The sequence below is a fragment of the Ictidomys tridecemlineatus genome, chromosome 1, assembly GCF_052094955.1.
Source record: "Ictidomys tridecemlineatus isolate mIctTri1 chromosome 1, mIctTri1.hap1, whole genome shotgun sequence".
NCBI classification, from domain to species: Eukaryota; Metazoa; Chordata; class Mammalia; order Rodentia; family Sciuridae; genus Ictidomys; species Ictidomys tridecemlineatus.
In genome coordinates, this window is record NC_135477.1 from 168,671,656 (window position 1) to 168,694,582 (window position 22,927).

At 40.5% G+C, this 22,927-nt stretch overlaps 2 protein-coding genes across 4 annotated transcripts in view; both read left to right on the forward strand.

The window, feature by feature from the left end:
* Positions 1-10,145, forward strand: part of Itk (IL2 inducible T cell kinase) — a 63,346-nt gene extending 53,201 nt beyond the window's left edge. Inside the window, exons 16-17 of the mRNA XM_005325447.4 lie at positions 3,149-3,306; positions 7,494-10,145. Coding sequence (XP_005325504.2) covers positions 3,149-3,306; positions 7,494-7,565 — 230 coding nt within the window. The 3' untranslated portion in view covers positions 7,566-10,145. The remainder of the gene's footprint in view (positions 1-3,148; positions 3,307-7,493) is intronic.
* An 8,496-nt stretch (positions 10,146-18,641) lies between these two features.
* Positions 18,642-22,927, forward strand: part of Cyfip2 (cytoplasmic FMR1 interacting protein 2) — a 122,651-nt gene continuing 118,365 nt past the window's right edge. For 2 of the 3 annotated variants that reach the window (XM_021726482.3, XM_005325446.4), the window contains exon 1: positions 18,642-18,781. The gene's annotated coding sequence lies outside the window, so the exon portion shown is untranslated. Of the gene's footprint in view, positions 18,782-18,823; positions 19,203-22,927 lie in introns of those variants that run through there. The other variant, XM_021726483.3, reaches the window with a different exon arrangement.

Genomic DNA, 22,927 nt, shown 5'->3' on the forward strand with positions numbered 1-22,927 from the left:
AGAGAAAAACAAAGTAAAAAACAAAATTCTAGTAGCAGCTACTTTGAGGTCAAAAACCAGAAGACTTTGGAGATTAGAATATAAATTTCTTGAAGGCAGGGACTATGTTTTGTCCAATATTATACCACCACACTTAACCTCAATAAGTATTTTATTCATTAAGCAACAATTTTTTGAGTAATCTGCCATTAACCAGGGGCTAATTTGGTGCACAAGCTATAATGGTGCATAATATAGAAGCCAAATTTTAGGGAGGTGAGGAAACAACAATAACATAAAGAAGCTAAGAGATTTAAGAATTAGTAAACTAGGGGAGAAGCTAAGAGATATAAGAATTAGTAAACTAGGGGTTAATAAGTGCTACAAATAAAATAAAACAATAATGGGATAGATCTGCATTAGCTAGAATGCTCTGGGGAAAGGCTCTGTGAAGGCTGACTCTTGAGCAAAAAGTTACATGATGAGAGAAAACTGTCACAATTTCAAGGACCAAGGAGCAGTGTCTCTGACAGAAAGCCCAGCAAGTGCAACAGCTGAATATGTCCCCAAAGCAGGGGGTAATGATTTCTTGGAAGAACAGAACACAATGAAATTGCAGGTCATAGTAAGGAATTTGAATTTCTAAAAAGTGTAAATGGGCACGAATAAATGAATGAAGCCAGTGTAGTGGGAAAAGCTAAATGTTCTTCCTGAATTTGTCATGTCAAATCAAGTCAAGGTTAGTGCATACTAAAGATGTGCACAAAACTACACCAGATGATCTCTTCAATTTGGATTACAGTAAGGATTATCTTTTGGATAGGAACTATTCAGAGTGGTCTTGCCATTCTGCACCAAGGGCTTGCTAAGAATTTACTAATCATAGAAACAAGGGGGATCCTGACTGATTAAATGTCTAAGGAAAGTATCAGTTTTAAAATCTTTAGCATTATAGAAAGTCTAATTCTGAGCACTGAGTAGTTTGTTAATTATTAGTCCTTTTGATTTCTGCATTAAAGCAAATCACTATTCAGCAGTTTTAGCTGCTACTTTTTTAAGCAGGTTGAAGTTATAGAATGAACTTGGAAGAAGTTGTCCTGACATCATTCTTGGAGACTCTTCTCTACCCAGAGCATATAACTAGCAAGGTTAACACTAATAAATGGCCATTTCTCTGTATATGACAAAGCTGATCACACTGTGCCAAGCTGGGGCCACACAAAGAGATATTTGAAGCAATGACCACACTGGCACCTTCATCTTCTGACTCTGAATGGGGCTTATTCATCCACAGGGTGTCGCCTGGGAATTTTCTGCTACATTTTCTAATTAGAGGGTTAGGCTGAAATGCTCCCTCCCTGTGATGGGTTATCTGAAGAGCGTCCAGAAATAAGGTTGATGGATGGGTACAGAGTATAAATGGTTCAGTGAAGAAAAGTGTGAGAAAACTTGGGTGGCAAGCCTGAGCAGCAGAGACCTGGATGGGCTGAGCTTCCTGCCTGCCCCAGCCCTTTGCACTTTGTCATTAAATACAGTTTTTGCCCTAATTAGCCATGCTATTTTGAGCAACTTAAGTAACCTCTTTGAGCTTCACTCAGTTTTCTCATCTACACATTAGAACATTCGTATTAAGCAACAGTTTCCAAGTCCTGCCTTAGCAGCAATGCTATACTTTCAAAAGAAATCTCATGAGAAATCCTGGCATCCCAAGGTGCTGAACAGTCTTCTTTATGGCTCAGCACTTCCAACTCCTCAGGCACCTCTGGGGAGCCCCTGAATTCTCTGAGCCAGGGGCTCTGAGCTGGCCATTTTAACAAGCTTCTGAGATGATCCTTATTCAGGTGTTGGGGGCTCACACTTTGGGAATTTCTGCCTCAAGTTTCTAGAACTCATCTTGAAAACACTAGGTTAGGTGATATGTAAGCTCCTTCTGGTTCTGGTGGCCTGTGGTTATAATTAGTATGATATAAAGCCCTGGTTGGGTGTGGCCATTCTACAGAGGGCAGAAGGGCAAATGGGATTAAATCAGAAGTCAAAAACAGACAACTTGAACATGTGTTTTTCCTAGTTTATGTAATACAGGTTGAGTATCCTCATTTAAAGTACTTGGGAACTAAAGTGTTTCAAATTTCAGATTTTGGAATATTTGCATATACATAATGAGTTTTCTTGAAGATGAACCCAAATCTAAACACAAATTTACTTGTTTCATATGCATTTTATACACTTAGCCTGAGGGTGACTTTATTCTTCATATATATCATACACACACACACACACACACACACACGTACACACACACACACATATTTGTGTGGGAGGGGGGTTACTGGGGATTGAACCCAGGGGCACTTTACAATTGAGTTACACCTCCAGTCATTTTTATTTTTTAAATTTGAGATAAGGTCTTGCTAAATTGCTGAGTTTGGCCTTGATCTTCCTGCCTCAGTCTTGAAATGCTAGGATTGCAGGTCTGTGTTATTGCACCCAGCTATATTTTTTTAATAACTTGTACATGAAACAAAGTTTCATGATGTGGAGTTTTCTGCTTGTGGTTTCATGTCAATACTCAACAATTTTGATTCTGGTGCATTTGGAGTTTTGGTTCAAGGATGCTGGACCTGCATTTTTAAAAAATCATATTGAGTTCACCTTTTGAAGTCTCCAATTTCTGATTTGTTTTTAAAGATCAGAAAATGTGACAATCCTGAGCTCTGTTTCCATGTGGCATCCTTTAGCTGGAGTAAACCATAGCTGTCCTGTTTTGATAGAACTTTTGATCTCCAGTTTTCCAGTCCTCACCAGTATTCATGGTGTCACATCTCTCCCACTCCCTTCATTTATGTCATGCATGTGTAGACATTTCAGTTTTTGTCCCCTGCAACTTTCAGTTGTAGCTTTTGAGTTAGAAATAATAAAAAGCTTAGCTTAAGAATTCTTTGCCTTTAGGCAGGTTGAGAAATTGCAGTTTTTAAAAAGTAGGACAATAAATACATAAGTAAATAACTGACAGGCCAAATAGGCCTCAGGCAGACTTGCTTTGCACTTCTGGTGGTCTGGAGGGAGAAGCTTGAATGTCAATGCCCAATTGCCTTATTCCTTTTTTGTTTGTTTGTGTTTGTGTTTGTGGACTTCCTTCTTAGCTGTGTTTGCTCCTTGTTACTTGTAGGTGTGCTGATGTGGGAAGTCTTCAGCGAAGGCAGAATCCCATATGAAAACAGAAGCAACTCAGAGGTAGTGGAAGACATCAGTACCGGATTTCGGTTATACAAGCCCCGATTAGCCTCCTCCCACATCTACCAGATCATGAATCATTGCTGGAAAGAGGTCAGTAGGTGAAGTGGTGTCCCCCTTTAATACATGATAATACACTATGCCAGGGCCTACCCTGTTCACTGGAGAATGGCTCCCTCTTAGAAGGATGAGGCAGCAGGTTGACCAACAGATTAACAGGAAGGTAACTTTGAAAGTCTTTACATTTTTTAAATTATTATTTTTAATTGAACATATTTTGGGGCACTGTTGACAATTTGATATTTGTGTACAATGTGTAATGATCAAATCAGGGTAGTTACCATTTCAACATCCTTAAACTTTTTTAAAGTAATTTTTGATTACACATCGTAATTGTGCAGTTTTTATGGGATACAATATGATATTTCAATACATGAATACAGTGTGTGCAGATCAAATAGGAGTGATTAACATTTCCATATCCTTATAATTACTTTATGTTTGGAGGTTTAAACTCTTGTCTTCTAATTTTTATAAGGCATACAATAGGTTATAGTGAACTACAGTCAGCCCACTGTGCTGTGAAACACAACATATTCCTTTTTATCTAACATATCTTTTGGTACTCATTTTCCAGTCTCCCCCATTCTCCTTCCTCTTACCTTTTCCAGCCTCTGGTAATCTCTATTCTACATTCAGATTGACTTTTTAACTTTCTATATATATGAGGGAACAAGCATTTGTCTTTTGGTGTCTAACATTTTACTTAATATAATGTCCTCTTGGCCACTGTGAATGGTGCTACAATAAACGTGAGAGTACAAGTATCTCTCTGATGTGTTGAGAAGTGGATCACATGGTAGTTCTATTTTTAGTGTTTTGAGGAACCTCCATGGTGTTTTCCATAAACATATTAATTCAGATTTCTACCAAGAGTGTATGTATTCCGCCACCCCCTTATTTTTACATCCTCACCAGCATTGGTTATTTTCTGTTAATCAATTGGATAGATTCCCCAACCCTAACAAAGTTAACATCAACCTTAATTATTATTCAATTTTCTATGTAATATCACAAGTCATTAGTATAGTTTCAAAGAGGATAGAGAGGGGCTATGTCAACACCCTCCTCAACTTTTTGAGCAGAAAAAAAAACTTTATAAAACCATGAAAAGAACAGGAAGTTAGTTCTATAAATAGGGGACTAGGAGTTCACTTTTACTATGAAAATATTAAAAGGATTAAATTAAAATTTTTATTATTTATTCAACAATTCAGAATTTGGAGTCATTTCGTATCTTCCCAGATGGCTCACTTACCCCCATCCTTAGTTCATAGGCTCTGCCTTGAGCCACATTGATGTGAATCTTAATTGTCTTTTGGTGAGTTACAAAATTGTACAATTCAGCTAAAGTAGAAAATAGCTGAAGTGGAGAGTCAATAAAAATTCAGATTGTTAAAGGACAAAAAGGTAGAATGTGAACATATATACTTATAGAGAACACTTGGATTTTGTCACAGTTTTGCCATTTCTTTTCCATTAATCTTGGGCAATTGTCTCTGAGCCTCATTTTTCTTGTAAGATCATTAAATAATGCTTGATTTGCAACTTCTTAGAGCTTTTTATAACCAAAAAACAAATAAACAAACAATGACATAAAGGGGGGCACAAATCTTGTGTTCTCTACAAGGATTAAATGCTATAATAATATTAATAGCTGATGTTAATTTAGCATTTTTTCTCTTTTAACATTTTTATATATTTAAATTAATGGACCTTATTTTTTAGAAATTTTAAATTTACAGAAAAATTGAGCAATGCATGCAGAGAGCTCCTAAATACTCTCCTTGCTCTTTGGTTATAAATATTTTGCACAAGTGTGGTACACTTGTAACAATTAGTGAACCTCTGTCAATACATTGTCATTAATAGAGTTTGTAATTTACATTAAGGTCACTTTTGATGCTGTAGAGTTGAAGGATTTTGAAAACTGCATAATGTCATGTATCCACCATTAAAGTGTCATATAGGATAGTTTTACCACCCTAAAAATCATCTGTGCTTCTCCTATTCATTCTTCTCCCATCCCAAACTACTGGCAACTACCAAACCTTTTACCATCTCCAAGATTTTGCCTTTTCCAGATGGTCATATAGTTGGAATTATACAGTATGTAGCCTTTTCATTCTGACTTTTTTCACCAGTAATATTCATTTAATGTTGCTCCATGTCTTTTCTTGGTTTGGTATGTCATTTCTTTTTATTGCAAAATAATATTCCATTATATGGATATACCATGGTTTGTTTGTACATTTACCTACTGAAGGAAATCTTGATTGCTTTCAGTTTTCAGAAATTATGAATAAAGCTACTATAAACATTTACATGTAGACGGATCCATTTATGTGGATCTATTTATGGGATGTAAATTTTCAACTCAGTTGGGTAAATGCCTAGTAGTGTGACTACTGGATCATATGGTAAGACTATGTTTAGCTTTGTGAGAAACTGCTAGACTGCCTTCCAAACTAGCTGTACCACTTTGCATTCCCACCAGCTATGAGAACTCCTGGTGTGCTTTGTCCTTATCCATTGGTATTAGTTGTGCCAGATTTCAGCCATTCTTATAGATGTATAGTGATAACTCATTGTTGCTTTAAGTTGCATTCCCTAACGACACATGATGGTGAACACTTTTTTGTATGCTTATTTGCCATCTGTGTATCTTTTGGTGAAATGTCTGTTCAGATCTTTTGCCCATTTTTCAATCAGGTTGTTTTCTTATTGTTGAGTTTTAAGGATTCTTTGTATATTTTGGGTGAAAATCCTTTATCAAATAGATGTTTTACAAATATTTTCTTTCAACCTATAAATTGTTTTTTCATTTTCTGTATACTTTTAAATATTTATTAATGTATTATAGTTAACATAATATCTGTGTCTTTTACAGAGCAAAAGTCATTAATTATAACAAAATTCAATATTAATTTTTTCTTAATGAACTATGCTTTTGATGTTGTGTCTAAAAACTCATTGTAAAACCTGAAATTTCCCAGATATTCTCCTGTTATCTTACAGAAGTTTTATAGTTACGCATTTTATATTTAGGTCTATTATGCAGTTTGAGTAAATTTTTATGAAAGGGATGAGGCCTGTTACTAGAATAATTTTGTGTAGATACCCAATTTTTCTAGCATTATTTTTTCTTTGTAAAATATTAGTGTATATATATATATATATACACTAATATATATATAGTATAATTATATATTATATATAATTATTTATTTATTTAGCAGTTCTGAATGAAGCTGCTATAAACATTACATGTAGATGGATCCATTTTTGTGAATTTATTTAAATATAACTATATACAATATCTATATTGCATAGTAACTATATATTATATATAGTTATATAGATAATATTATACACACACACACACACACACACACACACACACATATATATATATATCTGAGCTCTCCGGTTTGTTCCATTGATCTATTTGTACATTCTTTCACCAGTACCATCCTGGCATAATTATTGTAGTTTTACAGTAAGTCCTAAAATAAAGTAGGGTCAGGTGAGCAGCATCTCCAACTTTGTTCTTTGTCATTGTTGTTTTTGCTTGTCCATATAAACTTTAGAGTTTGTCAGTGCCCACAAAATGACTTACTGGTTTTGTTTTTATGTTGTTGTTTGTTTGTTTGTTTGTTTTTGTTGTTTGAATTGTGTTGAATCAACATGGGAAGAACTGATATCTTAACACCCTAGTCTTCCTATCCATGAGCATAAAATCTGTCTCCATTTAGTTAGATCTTCTTTAGTTTCTTTTATTAGGATGTTACATTTTTCCTCATCTAGATCATACATATTGTGTGATTTATGCCTAAATATTCCTTTTTGATGAGATTTAGCTTTAATTTTATGATGTATTTTTATGTATGACATTATATTCTCAAAACAATTTTATGAGGTAAATTTTATTATTATCTCCTTTTATAGATTAAAAAAAACTAAAATTCAAAGAGCTTTAGGAACCTGTTTGTTCCATATCACCCAGTTAATGAGTGGTGAAGTTGAGATTTAAAGCTAGGTGATTTGATTTCAGAATACCTGCTTGTAATAGTGAGAGAATAATGCTACCAATACAATACATATAAAATCATGTTTAAAAATTAGCACAAGATACTTTTATTGCATTCTACTGGTTTGTGTTGGATTTATCTGTGACACATAAGTAGAAGGAACTCAGAATTCTTTTTCTTCCTCCTCAGAGACCAGAAGACCGGCCACCCTTCTCCAGACTCTTTGGTCAACTGGCTGAAATCGCAGAATCAGGACTTTAGTAGAGACTCACTGCCAGGCCATGAGCTGCAGGTGACTGAAGGCAGAGTGTCCTCCTTTCATAGAGCATTAAAAACTGCCACCAGCCCAGGACTCCTGGAGGCAGCTTGGCCTGTGGCACTGGCCCCTGTGATGAATGCAGCCTCCTGACAGAGGCCTGCAGCCAGGTCACAGGCAAGGGGTTGGCCACCAAGCTGAGAGCAGGCCAGCACAGCAGCAATGTCACTGTGTCCTCTCCAGCCTCTTGTCACCTGAATGCACAGACCTCAGTCTGACGGCTTTCAGGGAGCACTTCTTGCACCTCTTAACAATAGGCAGAGAAGGTGTAGGAGCTCAGATTCTTATTTTTAACATTAAGCACGGATCTAAGGCTATGGTTCTGGGGATTTTCATTTGACCCAACCACACAATATACCAGTATATGGGGGCCAAGGAGAATAAGAAGCATGAGTCTTTTTCTAAGAAAACCAGTGAGTTGGTTAAGGCCAGGAAGCATGCTCGGTTGCTGTGGTGCAGTCAGCCGCAGTTTCCTGCAGTAGATGTACTGAAGCAGCTGCTTACACCAGAGGCCGGATGTCCTGAGAAGCAGCTTCATGAGGCTTCACAGAGCACACCGCCTCATCACTCCCTGGAGGAGCTTGGATGGATTGGGATGAATCATTCAGATCCTATGATTGGACCATGAGGTATCAGATATCTAGTCAGGAATAAGAGGGCATCTGAGAGGACCGCCTCCCCGGCCCCAAAACAAACAAACAAACAAACAAACAAACAGGAAAAAGGCATTACTATGCCAGTGCTCTCATTTTGTATCAAGTCATACAAGTGACTGTGCCTCCTCTTCTACGCAGAGTGCTTAGGAAATGATTATTTCGGAATCCTCATCATTCCAGCCACTGGGAATCAGCCCTCTCTCTGAACAGTACTACCTGCATCAACAGGGGGCAGCATTGTGTCTGCCAGTGTGGTCTTACAGAGAGCAGTTCTAAGGTTGAGACTTCAAGTCTCTCAAAATTCTAGGAGAGGGATAAGAACTTTGTTCTTGGTTAAACTATTTATAAGGAAACTGAGTCAAGCACTGTGGTTCCTCCTGGATATACAGGATGTCCAACTGTCGACTGAGTTCTTGTACGGCACAGTAGATACATATACTGAGCTATAAGCCCTTCCTGGGGAATGCACCTGAGTTCATATCAATTTAGGAAGATAATATTATTCCCCCCATTTTAAAAAACCAAGAAATGTGCCCAAGGTGACAGAATTGGGAAGTATAGAGCTGAAATACCAGCCAAAGTCTGACTCCATTGCAGAATCTTTGCTATTTTTTTAAAATATGTATATTTTTAGTTGTTGATGGACCTTTATTTTATTTATTTGTTTATATGCGATACTGAGAATCAAACCCAGTGCCTCACACATGCTAGGCAAGCACTCTACTACTGAGCCACAACCCCAGCCCAGAATCTTTGTTTTTATTCAACACTGCCTCCTACTGAGAGTGAAAGGGATTGCAAAGGAGATCAAAAACTGGAGAAACCCACAGACTGCCCATAAAGAAATCAATACAGCACCAATGAGGAATGCTGCTTATGCAGAGACTACTCAGTGAACCATGTGGAGCTCCAACTTGAAATAGGATCTTCGCTTTCTTCACCTTCATCCTCATCTTGATCATGGTTAGTGACTTTGTAGTTACTCGGTTAATTAACCCTTTAATTTTCCCTACCCACCCGAATCACATTGCATGAAGCCATTTACAGATGAACTTCAAAGTAGATCCTACTGCAGAAGGATAAATATTTCCCTTAATTATCCACCTCAACTTTGAGCTGCAGTCTTTTTGGACACTTTGTATGTGGGGGTATTCCCTGATATAAAACAAACTTGCTTTTTTCTCCAATGTTCAGTTTAAACTCTTAGAGAAATTATCAGATAGTGTTGCAATCAACTCTTTTGAATTACAATATTTTTGGCTGGCTTGAGATTTAGATGCGTAACTTTTAACCATAATTATTGTGAAACAGAGCCTCAAGATAAAATTCTATCATTCTGAAGATGATCTTACTCAACTTATCCACAATCGTCCCTGTTTATATTTTAGCATTTTGTGCATTCTCTTTGGAACCCTTAATTAGAGACCATTTCTGGGACATTCAGCCCTGAAGGAAAACATCAGAATGGACTGATCTCTGTGGTTTGGCTTAGAAAACTTTCCTCTGCATGGTATTATCTTTTTTAAGCTCAGAGTCGTTGGGGCTTCAACTGAACACGTGTACATCACTTACCTCCCAGTGTCCTGTATTGCAAAACTGGCTTCTTGTCAGATGATTTTCCCTCTCACATATTGAAAATGGTGCTCTGCATTCACAGAGAATTCCCTTATACAAGGTTTTTGTTGTAGTTGCATTTTGTAGATTTTGAGTCTATGTATCTTTTTAGACTATGTATTTATACTTAAGTCAGATGACTATTTATTAGTGTACAGTCACTGTTAGTGTTCAAAATAAAAATGTTACAAATATCTCTTACCCTTTGTAGAGCATACAAAGTTGCATATGTGCAAATAAAACTGTGTTTTAATAAATGTATCCTTCATGGTTTAAGTTCCGAATTTATCCACATGGTAAACTCTTAAAAGTTTTACACACACACACACACACACAAATGTTACTTGAAGTGGCAAGTGCCTGTAATCCCAGCAGCTTGGAAGGTTGAGGCAGGAGAATCCCAAGTTCAAAGCCAGCCTCAGCAACAGTGAGGCACTAAGCAATTCAATGAGACCCTGTCTCTAAATAAAATACAAAATAGGGCTGGGGATGTGGCTCAGTGGTCTAGTGCCCCTGAGTTCAATCCCGGGTACCCACCCCACCCCCCCAAAAATTGGCTACCTTGTTTTATCTCCCCCCCCAAAAAAGTATATCATTCAAAACTATTCATTAAATGTGGACCCTCCAATGCTTCTGATGTGTCAGTACAGTACACAGTACACAGCTTTATAAAAACAAAGAATTTTGGCCGTCTTTACTTTCAAGAAACTGGGTCTGGTAGGGAAGGCATACAGCAGATATGTAGACAAATAAAATTATAGTACAGCAATGGAAATATAGTCAAAGAAGAGAAGAACCCAGAAAGAAACTCAGAAAATAATAGAATTAATCAGGAGAGGGATAATATACTCAAAATGTGGTCCCTGGACCAGCAGCAACAGAATTACCAGTTTATGAGAGAAGAAAAATTCTCAGGCTTCATTCTCACTTACTGAACAATAATCTGCATTTAAACTATTTATTTATATTTTGGTGCAGGGGATCATACATACATTAATGTTGGAGTAGCATTGTAATAGAAGATGAAATGCCTAATTCAGTTTTGAGAGATAAAATATAACTTTGTTTTGGTAAGTAAGTGAAATAATAGAAATAATTTCCAGGTAGAGGAAATAAAATATTTGGGAAGTTGTAATCAGTTTGATGTTACTGATGTGTAAATGTGTGTGTGTGTGTGTGTGTGTGTGTGTGTGTGTGTGTACACACACATACTCTGAAAGGGTGGTAAATTGAAACTGAGAATATAAATCTAGGCATATTTTAAAAGTCTAAGAAGGCAGATTTTTATACTGTAGGTAGAAATACCAATGAGCAGAAAGGGAAGGTCAAATTTGTTTTTAAAAATACATCCTAGCAGCAGCGTAATGGGTAAACTTGTTAAAGGCAAAGATGGTGGAAGAGACATCAGTTTGGAGATGATATTTCTCCTTGTTCACAGTACCAGATTATTGTTCATACTCACTCACTCACTGTCATCTGCTGTGTGGGTGACATGTGGAAATTATAATTCAGAATTCCTCAGTCACTGCTGGGCAGCAATAAATAGCTATTCCCCTTGCTCTTAAAATTTCAGTGAAATAAAAGCTGGGCTCTTACAGCCTTGATGTGTTGATCACTCTGTATGTTTCAGCTCACCACATACCTGTGTCCATCGCAGAGTCAGATCTTGCCCCAGTGACCAGTAGGCATAGGCAAGAAAGCCTGTGGCTTCTACTCAGTGGTTCCTAGGATTCGCCTCCAGGCTAACTCCCATGGATAAATAATCCACATGGAAATGTTCTAAAGTAGGTTGGATGAACAGATATGCTTCTCAGAATATTTTTCCCCCCAAAGACACCAATTCTCTCTGAGTCTCTCCCAACATACAAAACCATCATCCTACCATTCTGAGGAAGAGAGAGAATATATGAATATATGCCATTTGACAAGATGGGGAGTGGGGGGGGGGACAGAAGGGAAGGGAGAGAGCACATATGCAGAAGGAACTATGAATTCCCCAAGTACCCTCTCAAAGAGAGTTGGGAATAGAAGCTGTATTTGCACAATAAGCACAGGTTTTTACATTAGAATGCATTTTAATTTGCCATGGCTTTAAGGAAAATGCTGGAAATTTACTGTGCTAAAGCCTACTCCCTGGAGTCACCTCTTGATGCCAGCACTGTGTAAGTGAGTGACTGTGCGTTTGAGTGTGCCCATGTGTGACCCTATCTATGATGACTTCATGATTCTCCCCAAGGCATAATGTCTTGATGACTTGTAGGAGAACAGAATCATGTACATATTGTCAGAAGAAGTTTTAGAGATTATCTATTTCATAAAAAGTTGCTATTTACCTACTATGGCTCTGTGGTATGTGCAGGGTCTAAAAAAATGAATAGGACATCTTATCTGTTGGGACCAAACCCGTCACCTTCAAATTAGGATAATTTAAGGATGGCTCATTTATAAAATGACTCTTTAAAACACGAGGGAGGTAGCAGCTGAGCAGTGTGTTACAATTTAAATGTTTCATGCTGAAACTTAATCCCCAGGGCAGCAGTATGAAGAGGCTGGGTCTTTCCAGGGGAATTAGGTCATGGGGCCTCCACTCATGAATGGGATTAGTGCTCTTATGAAAAGACTGGAAGGACTCGGTTTCTTTATACCTGTCTGCCATGTGAGGACACAGCAACAGGTGCTAACTATGGGCCAGAGGAAGCCTTCCTCACATGACACCTAGTGTTCCAAGCCTTGATCTTGGACTTCCCAGCCTCTATAACTGTGAGAAATAAATTACCCAGTCCAACATGGTTGATTATAGCAGTTAAAAAGTCATCATCCCTAGGTCCAAGAGGAACAAGGAGGGAATGTGGTCATTTGAATGTGAAAGGTGTCCCTCAGAGAATGTTGAGAGGAGAGAGCTTTAGTAAGGGACAAAGAAGCCCAAGGCAACATCAAAGGGATGTGACCTGTCACACATGACTCCCTTCCTCCCATCAACTGCTGAGACTTCTGTTGATCCAACCCAACCAAAGCCAAAGGGCAAAAGGGCCCTAGCAGAGCAGTCCAGAGAGGTCAGTTTTGGGCAGAGAGTAGGGTGAGAAGACTGGCGTGGTTCTGGGTACAAAGAAAAGGCACCTGGTCAAGCCAACAGCCCTTCCTCTAAGATGTTCTCAGGCTAACAAGAAAGTCCAACATATAAACAAAAACAGGTGACTCTTATTATTTGTGGATTTCATGTTTTGAGAATTTGCCTATATTGCCCTCAAATCAATAAATGAGGCTTTGCTTTTTTTTTTTTTTTTTTTTTTTTTTTGCAGTTGTTGATGACAGCTCTCCATATGACATTCCCAATGGCCTATAGAGCAATGTTTTCTCTCAGCCCAGCTCTCAGGCTGTAAATAAGTGACCTTTATGGAATCTCGTTAGTGGCACATTTTTGTAATTTTTATTAGTGATTTTAGTGTTTAACATGACCCCAAAGTGTAGTGCTAAAATTATGTGTATTGTTCTTAAATGCAAAAACACTGTGATGTCTTACAGGAAAAAAAAAATGTATTAGAAAAGCTTTGTTCAAGTAAGTCTTTTGCTGTTGACCATTAGTACACATTAATGAATCAACAATAGATGTTAAATCAGGTTTTTCTTAAACAGAATTATGCAATAAAACAAGATTAAGTATTGATTGGTTGACAAAATGTTGTGACTAAAGGCTTTTAGGGAATTTAATACTGCATGTCTCCTACAGCAGTTCAGTATTTGCTAGTTGAGTGTTCACAGTAACTTCATAGTACATGACTATTGAATAACAAGAAGAAACTGTAATCATAAAAGACTGTTTGGGTTACTGATGGAAATACGGTCACAGAACTGTGAGACCACAAAGGACAGAGAGGGCTTCACAGAGGGACTTAAGTCTGAGCTGTGTATTTAATGAGAGTTCCAAGGAGATGGGGGTCTGGAAGGACATTTCACACACAGGAACCACAGTGCATAAAAACACATCTTATTTCTATTTCTTCTCCTTTACTATTTTTATGTTAGGACCAAGAGCCCTGAGACTGAAACCCACACATATTAGCTAGAATTATTGCAGTATTTATGGAAGAACCAAGTAGATTAAAATCCTTAGTCTCAAGGTTGAGACTCCCACCCATCTACACCATCTAGAGATGCCATGAAGTTTCCAGTCCTTTTGCATTTTCCTAAAGACTGATTTTGCATAGAAGGACCCAAAGGCTGAAACAAGCAACACAAACATTCATTTGCTTTTCTGTTTTGTCTTTCTTATAAGTACTTTTTCACCTAAGATTATGTTTGATTTTTATAGAAATTTGGGTACAGCATTAGGAATGAGGGTCTCACTTGATAGAAGAGAGAAGTGATACACAGAAAGTTTCACTACCATGTATGGGGCTGTAGAGCTACTTAACAAAAGTGAGATTAGATGTTAATAATAATAATAATAAATATTATTGTTATTATAGCTTCCATTTTTGAGCACTTATTATGTACCTGACTCTGCTTAGTATGTTACATTTATTATTTCATTTATTCTTCCCTGGGACCTAAGGGGTAGGTATAATTATTTTCACCTTAATTTTACAGCTGAAAGGATAGGACTCAATGGAAATCATTCATAATCCTACAATTAGTAAGTGGCAGAATGGGGGCTTGAAGTTGGAGCTGTTTGTCCCCAAATTCCAATACTCCCAATCATTCTGTAGAATTGATCATAAAGCCACTTACACCAGCCTCTGAGAATACAGAAGCACTGCTTGACTGGATCTGATCATTGTTGCAATCTAAATCTACCTTGGCTACATTATTGCATTCCATATCTTGTTAGGGCTATCTCAGACCCTCTTTCACCTGTTCTTATTCAAAATTGTTGGAAATAGCATTTGTTTAAATAAAGAAGTATTCTGGGCCATCAAGCTGTGTGTAAACCATCTGACCTTCAAGGGAGATCAGTCTCTTGAAGTGGTGGGAAAACAGCAAAATTAAAGAAAACATAAGGTTTGCATTTTCAAATGACCTCAGAGAGAGATTTGAACCACAAAAATCCTTAAATTTTCAACTACAGCATGACAGCCACTCAGAATTCTGTGTGGATGAATTGAGTTCATTCACATACAGTGCTTAGCTTATAGTCTGCTCCAACTAAAAATTCAATGAATGTCAGGTTAAACTATAGGCTTTAATGAATTTTTTCATGCTCAAAGAGTTAGGCAACCTAGATTCATGGGTTCTGGGATATCAGCTTTGGATAATTGTTTTGAACCTCAGTTCTTTCATCTATAAAATGAGGCAATTTGGAGCAAGTGGTCAGGTGTTATCTCATGGTTAATGTAAATTGTGTAACTGATTATCAGGTTTCTCTTTTCCTGCTAACTTCGAAATGTTTAGAACAAATATTTTAACAAGCTCGTAGAGGTTTTTTTTTTGGGGGGGGGGGTTCGTGTGTACATATTTTTTCTCCCCATCTCTTATTTATACACTTTTCCTTAATTTTTTTAAAATTCAGATTTTAATTTTAATATGAAATATTCTTGCAACTTATATTAAGTATGTTTTTGGAATAAAAAAAGCATGTTAATAAATCCATAAATTGGAAGGAGGGAAATGCCCTCTGTTTTAAGGTATATATTTGTGGTAAACAGCATGGATTTGATTTCACACCTTGGTCAAGTTATTTTATCTGCTTTAGTTTCCAAAATTATAAGATGAGACAAATAATTATATTTTTATAATAAGATAATTTTTGGAAATTAAAAGATGTAATACACTTGGTAAATGTTAGTCATTATTTTTTCTTTTTTATATTTTGTATTCTAATTAGTTTCATATGACAGTAGAATGCATTTTGACACATCATACATAAATAGAGTATAACATTTTATTCATCTGGCTGTTGTTATTATTAATGTTTTCTCTCTCTAGAACCAATTCTCGTGCTTCTTCCAGATACTCCATGAAGCAGTGTCTGTTGATGTTTTTTTAAATGAAAATCTAGATATCCTCAGTGATTTGATACTTATCTAAAAATAAGGCAATCCTGCCACACATGCAGCCACAATGTGTGGGACACAGCTTTCCAAGTGATGAAGCAATTCTCCTTTGATAGCCAGGATCCTGTCATTGCTGACATGCAGCCTGGGGTGGATGTAAAGGAAAGCTGAAGACAATTGACAGAGAGCTACAAATTTAAGTGGCAAAGTATAAAGATTTAACTTTGCAATGTTCGTTCAACCATTTTTATTGAACTGCCATTATATTCCACTCTCCATGCCAGACTCTGAGGATGCGGCAGGAGCAAGACATACTCTACACTCTTAGATGTGATGATGGGTGGGATGAAGGCAAGTGTATCAGTAATCAAAAGCAACAACATAAGTGGTATGCTTGAGGAAACTCAGGAGCTATTGGAATTTGGATAAGGAATGCTAATCTGCCAGACACAGAGGAATGCTGGAGGAAGTAACATAATAGCTAGGGGGATACCAGAAGGAGGAGTAAAGTTAGGTAGGTAAACTGAGAGAAAGAGTGGAGAGGATAGAAAAGGGAGAACAAAACATCCTCAGCAAGAAGCTTGGCTTGTGCAAAGGTCAAACCCAAGCAAATTTGGGGAACTAAAAGAGGTTCCTTTTAGGTGAGGCACAACATGTATGTTCACATGTAAGAGCCCCACAAGATAGATGCTGGATCAGGAAGACCCTGGGAGGCTTTGCAAGTGAGTTTGGGTTTCATCCTGAGGCCAGTAGGGAGTTACTGAAGTACTTTAAGCCTGAGAGGGAAATGCCCTCTGTTTTAAGGACATCATGTAAAATTTCACATTCAGGGGATATTGAAGTGCAACCAGTCCACTTCACTTTATAGATGAGGAAACAAGAGAGGTAAAGCCACTTGCCTAAGATCATTTTTCTGTTAGTTGCAAAACTAGGAGCAAAAGGCAAGCCTCTGGATTTCCAACAAGGTGGCTTCAAAAGATTGTATTCCTTCCCCCTTATAAGTAAATAGAACTCAGGGGTCAGGGAAATATTTCTTCCTAAGATCTAGCCAAATACATATGTAATAGTCATTTTTTTCTAATTTTACTTATTTATTTTTGTACCAGGGATTGAACCCAGGTGCGCTTAACTACTGAGCCACATCCCCAGTCCTTTTTTATATTTTTTACTTAGAGACCAGGTCTTGCTAAGTTTCTGAGGCTGGTTTTGAGCTTGTGATCCTCCTGCCTCAGCCTCCCAGGCTGTTGGGATTACAGACATGCACCAACAAGCCTGGATTTTTTCTTTCTTTTTTTTAATGTTTTGAACAACTTCTTCCTGAAAGGTGAAAAGACAAGATAGAACAGCAGGCAAAAAAAAAAAAAATATCTTCCAGAAAATGGAAACATTAGAAATAACGTGCCTGTTAGAATTAAAATCAAATTTCCATCACAGTGGAAAATTGAAAATTAAAAAAAAAAAGAAAAGAAAACCTGAGTTCTGTTTTTAAAGCCATCCTCCACAAACACCCCCACAAATTTTCTCACATGGCATCAGGGAAAGGAATAATATGTATGTATATATATATGTAAGTCATCATTTCTAAAATAGCAATTTAAATTGGATGAGTGATGCAACATCAAGCCACAAAAGAATCCTCAGCACTTGGGAAATGATGTGAGATGGGTGAAGGCAAAGACTTCACACAAGCCCTTTCCTGAGACTTGAATAAAGTGACTCCTCTATAAATAGCCCTTTGTAGGAACAGCTGGGTGATTAATTTGTGGGCTCTAACAAAACATTACAGAAGGGTTCTTTTGTAACAAGACTTCATCCCCTATATCTATACACATTTTACAATGCCTCAAATGCTTTTAAACTAGTCACCTAATTTAGTTACCTCATGTAACTATAATCCCTTTATTGTGAGTATGGCAGCATCTCTGGAGCAGAATGGAGAAATGCCTTACTTAGATGTCTCAAGGTTAGGATTGGATCCAGCCTGACTTCTGTCTGGTCTGAGGATCCTCAGGCTGCATCTCAATGAACAGTTTTTCTGAAGAGCCCTAAATGGCAGAAAAGCCTTGAGGAGAAAGGTGCCTGTCCTTTCAATTCCTTCAGAGCCCTGTTTTTTTTCCTGAAGTGCCTGTCATCTTTTTGCAAGGCGATTCTGCCTGAATGAAGTAGAAGCAGGGCCCTGCTATGAAAATGGCAGCTTCAGGATTCTGCTCCAAGGATCTGAAAGGAAGAGAGACGTTTTTGAGCAAAGGAGCAGCACTAGTCAGCAAGCTTTAGTGGAAGAAAGTCTCTACCCCAGTCCTGGCTGCTTGTTCTGTCATTTCACCTGACAGGGCTTCTCCCAGCCTTAACTGGATGCTGGTAGATACCTAGCCCCAAGGAGGCAGGAACCCTGTCTTTTGCACACCAGTACATACCCAGATCCTAATACCGTGCTTGGAACAAAATAGATGATCAACGAAGATCAGATAGATAAGTGAACATTTAGAAATACTGTGAGACCTATCAGATCCGAATGGCACTTGAAGCTTCCATCCTTCCCGAGGTGCAGGTGTGGTTCCCTGGTGACAGGAATTGCGGGGACGGAGGGCAAGTACTCCCTTCACTCCCAGAGCTGAGCGGCAAGCTGTTTGGGGGCTGGAGGCCTGGATCCGGAGTCCAAGGTGCAGGTCAGGGGTGCTCCGGGCGCCCCTCGCCGCAGCCATTTCCGGCTCTTTGTGTGACAGCTGCGGCGGCAAAGGGGCAGAGCACCAGGAGTGAAGGAGGAGCTGAAACGGGCGCGGGGGCGGGGCCGAGGGCGGGGCCGAGCGCGGCGGCCGAGCGGAGCGGGGCCGAGCATCCTGCGCCCCGGCGCGGGGCCTGCGGTAGCCTCGGGCCCCTCCCCTGGACGTGCTGCAGCCCCAGGTAAGTGGAACTCGCTGGTCTCGGAGCCCGTGCGGGGGCCGAGATCCTGCTGAGGACAGGGATGCAGACGTGAGGATGCGTGAGGCGCGGCGTCACCTCTCCCAGTCCGCCGGGGGCGCTCGGCGTCGCGGCCAGGGTAGGGCTGCCTGGGGCCCCCGGAGGCCCGGGTGAGGGCCTTGAGAGACCCTTTCCCCCTCGGTCCACAGTGGGCCCAGCTGCGCGATCCCTCTGCCTGGAGACGCCGGCACCGCGCTCGGCTAGGCGCGGCGGCGGCGGCCGCAGTAGCAGCAGCAGCGGCATCAGCAGCAGGTGCGCGGCCTGGACCCCAGCCGTTTGCCCGAGAGGAGGCGGTGCTAATCTCGGGGACCCGAGACACCTGCAGCGGCCGCTAGCCTGGCGCCGGTGACATTCTCGCGCCCAGGTACTGCAGAGCGCCCACCCCAGCTTCCGCTACCGCAGCCACCATCACCTCCCCCCGGGCCAGCCAGAGCCGCCGGAGCCTGCCTGGCAGCCGCCTTGGGCACACAGGCCCTGCGGTGAACGTGAGATGGGTGGGGCGAGGGGCGCAGCAGCAGCGTCTGAGGGTGGAGGGCTTTGATGAGTAAGGAAGCACGTCCTACCTGCCTTGAAGCATTCTGGCCTACCCTCATCGCTCTTAGCTGGCTGGGACCTGGGAGGAGATGCGGAAAGGGGATCAGTGGGCACACTCCTGGGGGAAAAAGGTTGGTTTTCTTGAGTTGTGTAGACCCAGAAAGCTGCCTACCTGTCTGTTGTGGGATATACTTTAAAGACCGCCCTATTACCCACCCACCCCCCCCCAAAAAAAAATATATGTGCAGAGGAAGAGGAGGAGATGCCTTGTTTTGATGGGGGGTAGGCAGGTAGCATGGTGTCATAGAAGTATGGTTCTCTAAACGGAGAACCTGGCTAGGAAGGACAGTCTCTCTCCAGGTGCCTCCCCAGCCCAGGGCATCTGACTTTGAACTTCACTTGCCCAGTTTTCCCATGTGGAAACAATCAAGTCACCCAAGCTGATGAGCTGTCAGCTGTTCCTCCGCCCCATGTTGGGTCAAGAATAGGGCAAGGACCTTCTGCTGGCTCCTGGGTGCAGGTCTAGGAGGGTGGGGGCCCCTTTTCCACTTCCTGCCTTTATCACCTTTGGGGCAGTGGAACTCTGACCTTACTAGGGCACCGGCCCTGTTGCAACTCATGCCACAACCCAGGGGTCCTCAGATCTTGGAGGGCAAAAATCTAGGTCCATATCCCTGGGCAGGACTGTGCAGGCCTTGAAGGTTGTTTTTCCCCTCAGAAAACCCTCTTGGGTGTCCCTCTCCAAGGCCTCCCATCCAATTCCTCAGGGTTCCCTGTGCTTCCCTAGTTCTCCAGTGTGAAAACTTGTTTTCCAGAAAGTAACCAGGGAGTGGTTATCTTGAAGAGCTAAATATAAAAAGATTTCCCTTTTGATGCAGAGCAGGTGCTTTCGGAGTCATTTGACCAGAAAGAAGATAAAATATTTGATATTTTTAATGGTATAATTTCAGAATTGAGGTAGAATTGGAGGTGGATAGGGTTTTATTTTTACCTGGGTGGGGGGTACAGATTTCTGAAATGACTAGCTGTCAGCTCTGTATTCAGCAAGGGCAGCTTTGGCCCCTAGGCCAAGAATACTGTAGAAGTGTGTGTGTGTGTGTGTGTGTGTGTGTGTGTGTGTGTGTGTGTGTATGTGTATGTGTGTGTAATTGGTCAGGGGTTACTGTCACCAGGCTTTTGCTGGGCACCCAGTGTCCACTTGTGGGATGTGAAACTTGGATGTAGTGAATTCCTTGCTGGCACTAGCTACCATCTGCCAGGGTAGTTATTAAGGCCCCAAGCTGCGTGTGTTGTTGTTGCAAAGACTGTGCCTCTGGGTAGTTCTGCTCACTGAGCCTCTGGCTGGGGGCATTAGCTCTGTGCTCACTAAGCTTCTTTATTATATTTCCTGACCAGTTCTGACTGGTTCTGTAGGCACTCAAGGCTGCCTGTTCACTTCATGTTGAAAATGAAAAAGGAAAAACTTTCTTTGGGGATAGGGCATACAATCTAGTCAAGTTGGAGAGTTTTGCTCCAGTCAAAATAGATGTGGATCCAGAGAAGGAATTTAAAAACTAGTGCAGGGCCCCGGGAGAACACTACATGTCCCCTCTGATAAATGGTACCCTCTCAGTGTTCAGCTGCTGTCATTGACCAGAAAGCGAATTAGGTGATGAATAGACAACAAGCTAATTAACATTGGGAACAGCGCTCCTGGAAAACAGAGCATGGCTCCAGTGCTCGTTTAAGGAGCAGCCTACACACTCAAAGAGGCTTCTCTTTGGCCACTGTTTGCCCCAGGGTTCCACCAAGAGCTTCACAAAATGGGCTTTTGTAGCCTCCATGTGGCCACCATAACAATAAGTCTATTTCTTTACTGGCAAGAATTAATTATTCACTTGTAGTTGACGAAAGCAGACATCAGTCACCTCATTGGAGCCTTTGTGCAAAGCCTTTGGTCTTGCCTTGAGGAGCAGAGCCATGTCTGGGGTTTGGAGGATGGCCTGCATTAGCCAGAGGAGGTGGGAGGGACATGCTGCTGCCTTCCAGGCAGTGAAGGGGAGGCCAGCTGTGGTGGGGGAGGGACTGGTACATCTTTGGATGCTCTTGTTAAATTAGGGATGCCTGAAAGCGCTAAGCAGAGTGCTTAGCGCACACACACACACACAAAATTCTATTTATACCTTTATTGCTGTAATGTATTATTTACATAATCATTAAGAATTTGGCTCAAGTGCATAGTCAACCCCACAGATCTAACTAACCCCTATACCTTCGGGCGCTTTCTTGAATTTTGCCAAAGGCACTGAAAAGAAACAGGGATCCGATGTGATGTCAGCAAGGGGGAAGGTGAGTGGAACTTGAGTGGGAAGGAGGAGGAAGAGGGAAGAATTGAACAGAAACCCAGAGGTAATTCTCACATTTCAACACCCAGAGTTCAGGCAAGACCTCTTGCTCTGTGTGTACTCTGCATTTTGCAACCAACCAGAAATGACAAGGGCGTGCTTGGCTTTTGTCTTGCTTCTGAGAAAGTCAGAGCAGCCCAGGGGACTTAGGACACAGGACTTATCCCCAACTTTCTGTGTACCTTGAATTCCAGACACTACCTTTCTGACTTAAAAAATTGAGCAATGGAAAGCAATCTGGATAGCTTGTTGCCTGCCTGTCACCAGAGGAGACCTCAGATGAGATAATGTCTGTAAAGCCCAGTCTGAGGAGAAGGGGCTGTGGAAATCGGAAGAGAAGGAGGCTCCCGAATGTGTGACTCTTGGATGGGTGCCCTCCATTCTTAAAGGAACAATTTATTAATTATATGTTGTGTGTCAATTAAAGAAGATGAGTCTGTGGCCTTTCTATACCATGGAACCAACGAGAAACTGAAAGGCACCTTGTGATTCAGATTCTGTAAGGTCCCTGGATGGCCTTGTCTGTAGCAAGATATTTCAGAACTCTTTCAGTGGGTGTGGGATACTTCCCAGGATGCCTAGAGTTTCTGTAATGGCTTTCTAGCCATGGACATTATTGTGAGGGCTGTTGTGTGATATGCCCAAAGAATGGCCACTTTACACATATTCTCAGATCCTGGTAACAAAGGAAAAAATGAATTAGGAGCAAATTCCTGAAAGAAATGGTTTTGAGAAGGCAGAGCTTGAATTCAGGCAGAATTTCTTACAGGGATCATTCTGGTTGAGTGGCAGAAGCAGTTCAGTGAGACAGGAAAGCAAAGGCAGCCTTCTGGAGGGAGAGGTGACGGATAATGACCCATCCCTAGGTCTTTGGATAGTGTGTTTGTCAGGTCATCCTGTAGCAGGGCTTCTAGACTATAAGCTTTAGGTGGAAGAGGACTATGTAGTTTATCTACATCACTATCAACTTGTGTTCAAGTGAGGCAGGAGATAAGATCCTTTGCAGAAAGTAAAGGTAGCAGATTGGTTAGGAAACTTCAGGAGACATCCCAAGTTTGCAACAGCTGTCTGTGGGTGGAATAGGAAATCAGCTGAGGGATGAATGAGGGGATTGTATGGCTTCACTGACAGCCCAGCTGAAATCAAAAGCAGCCCCCCTGTAGGGCTGACC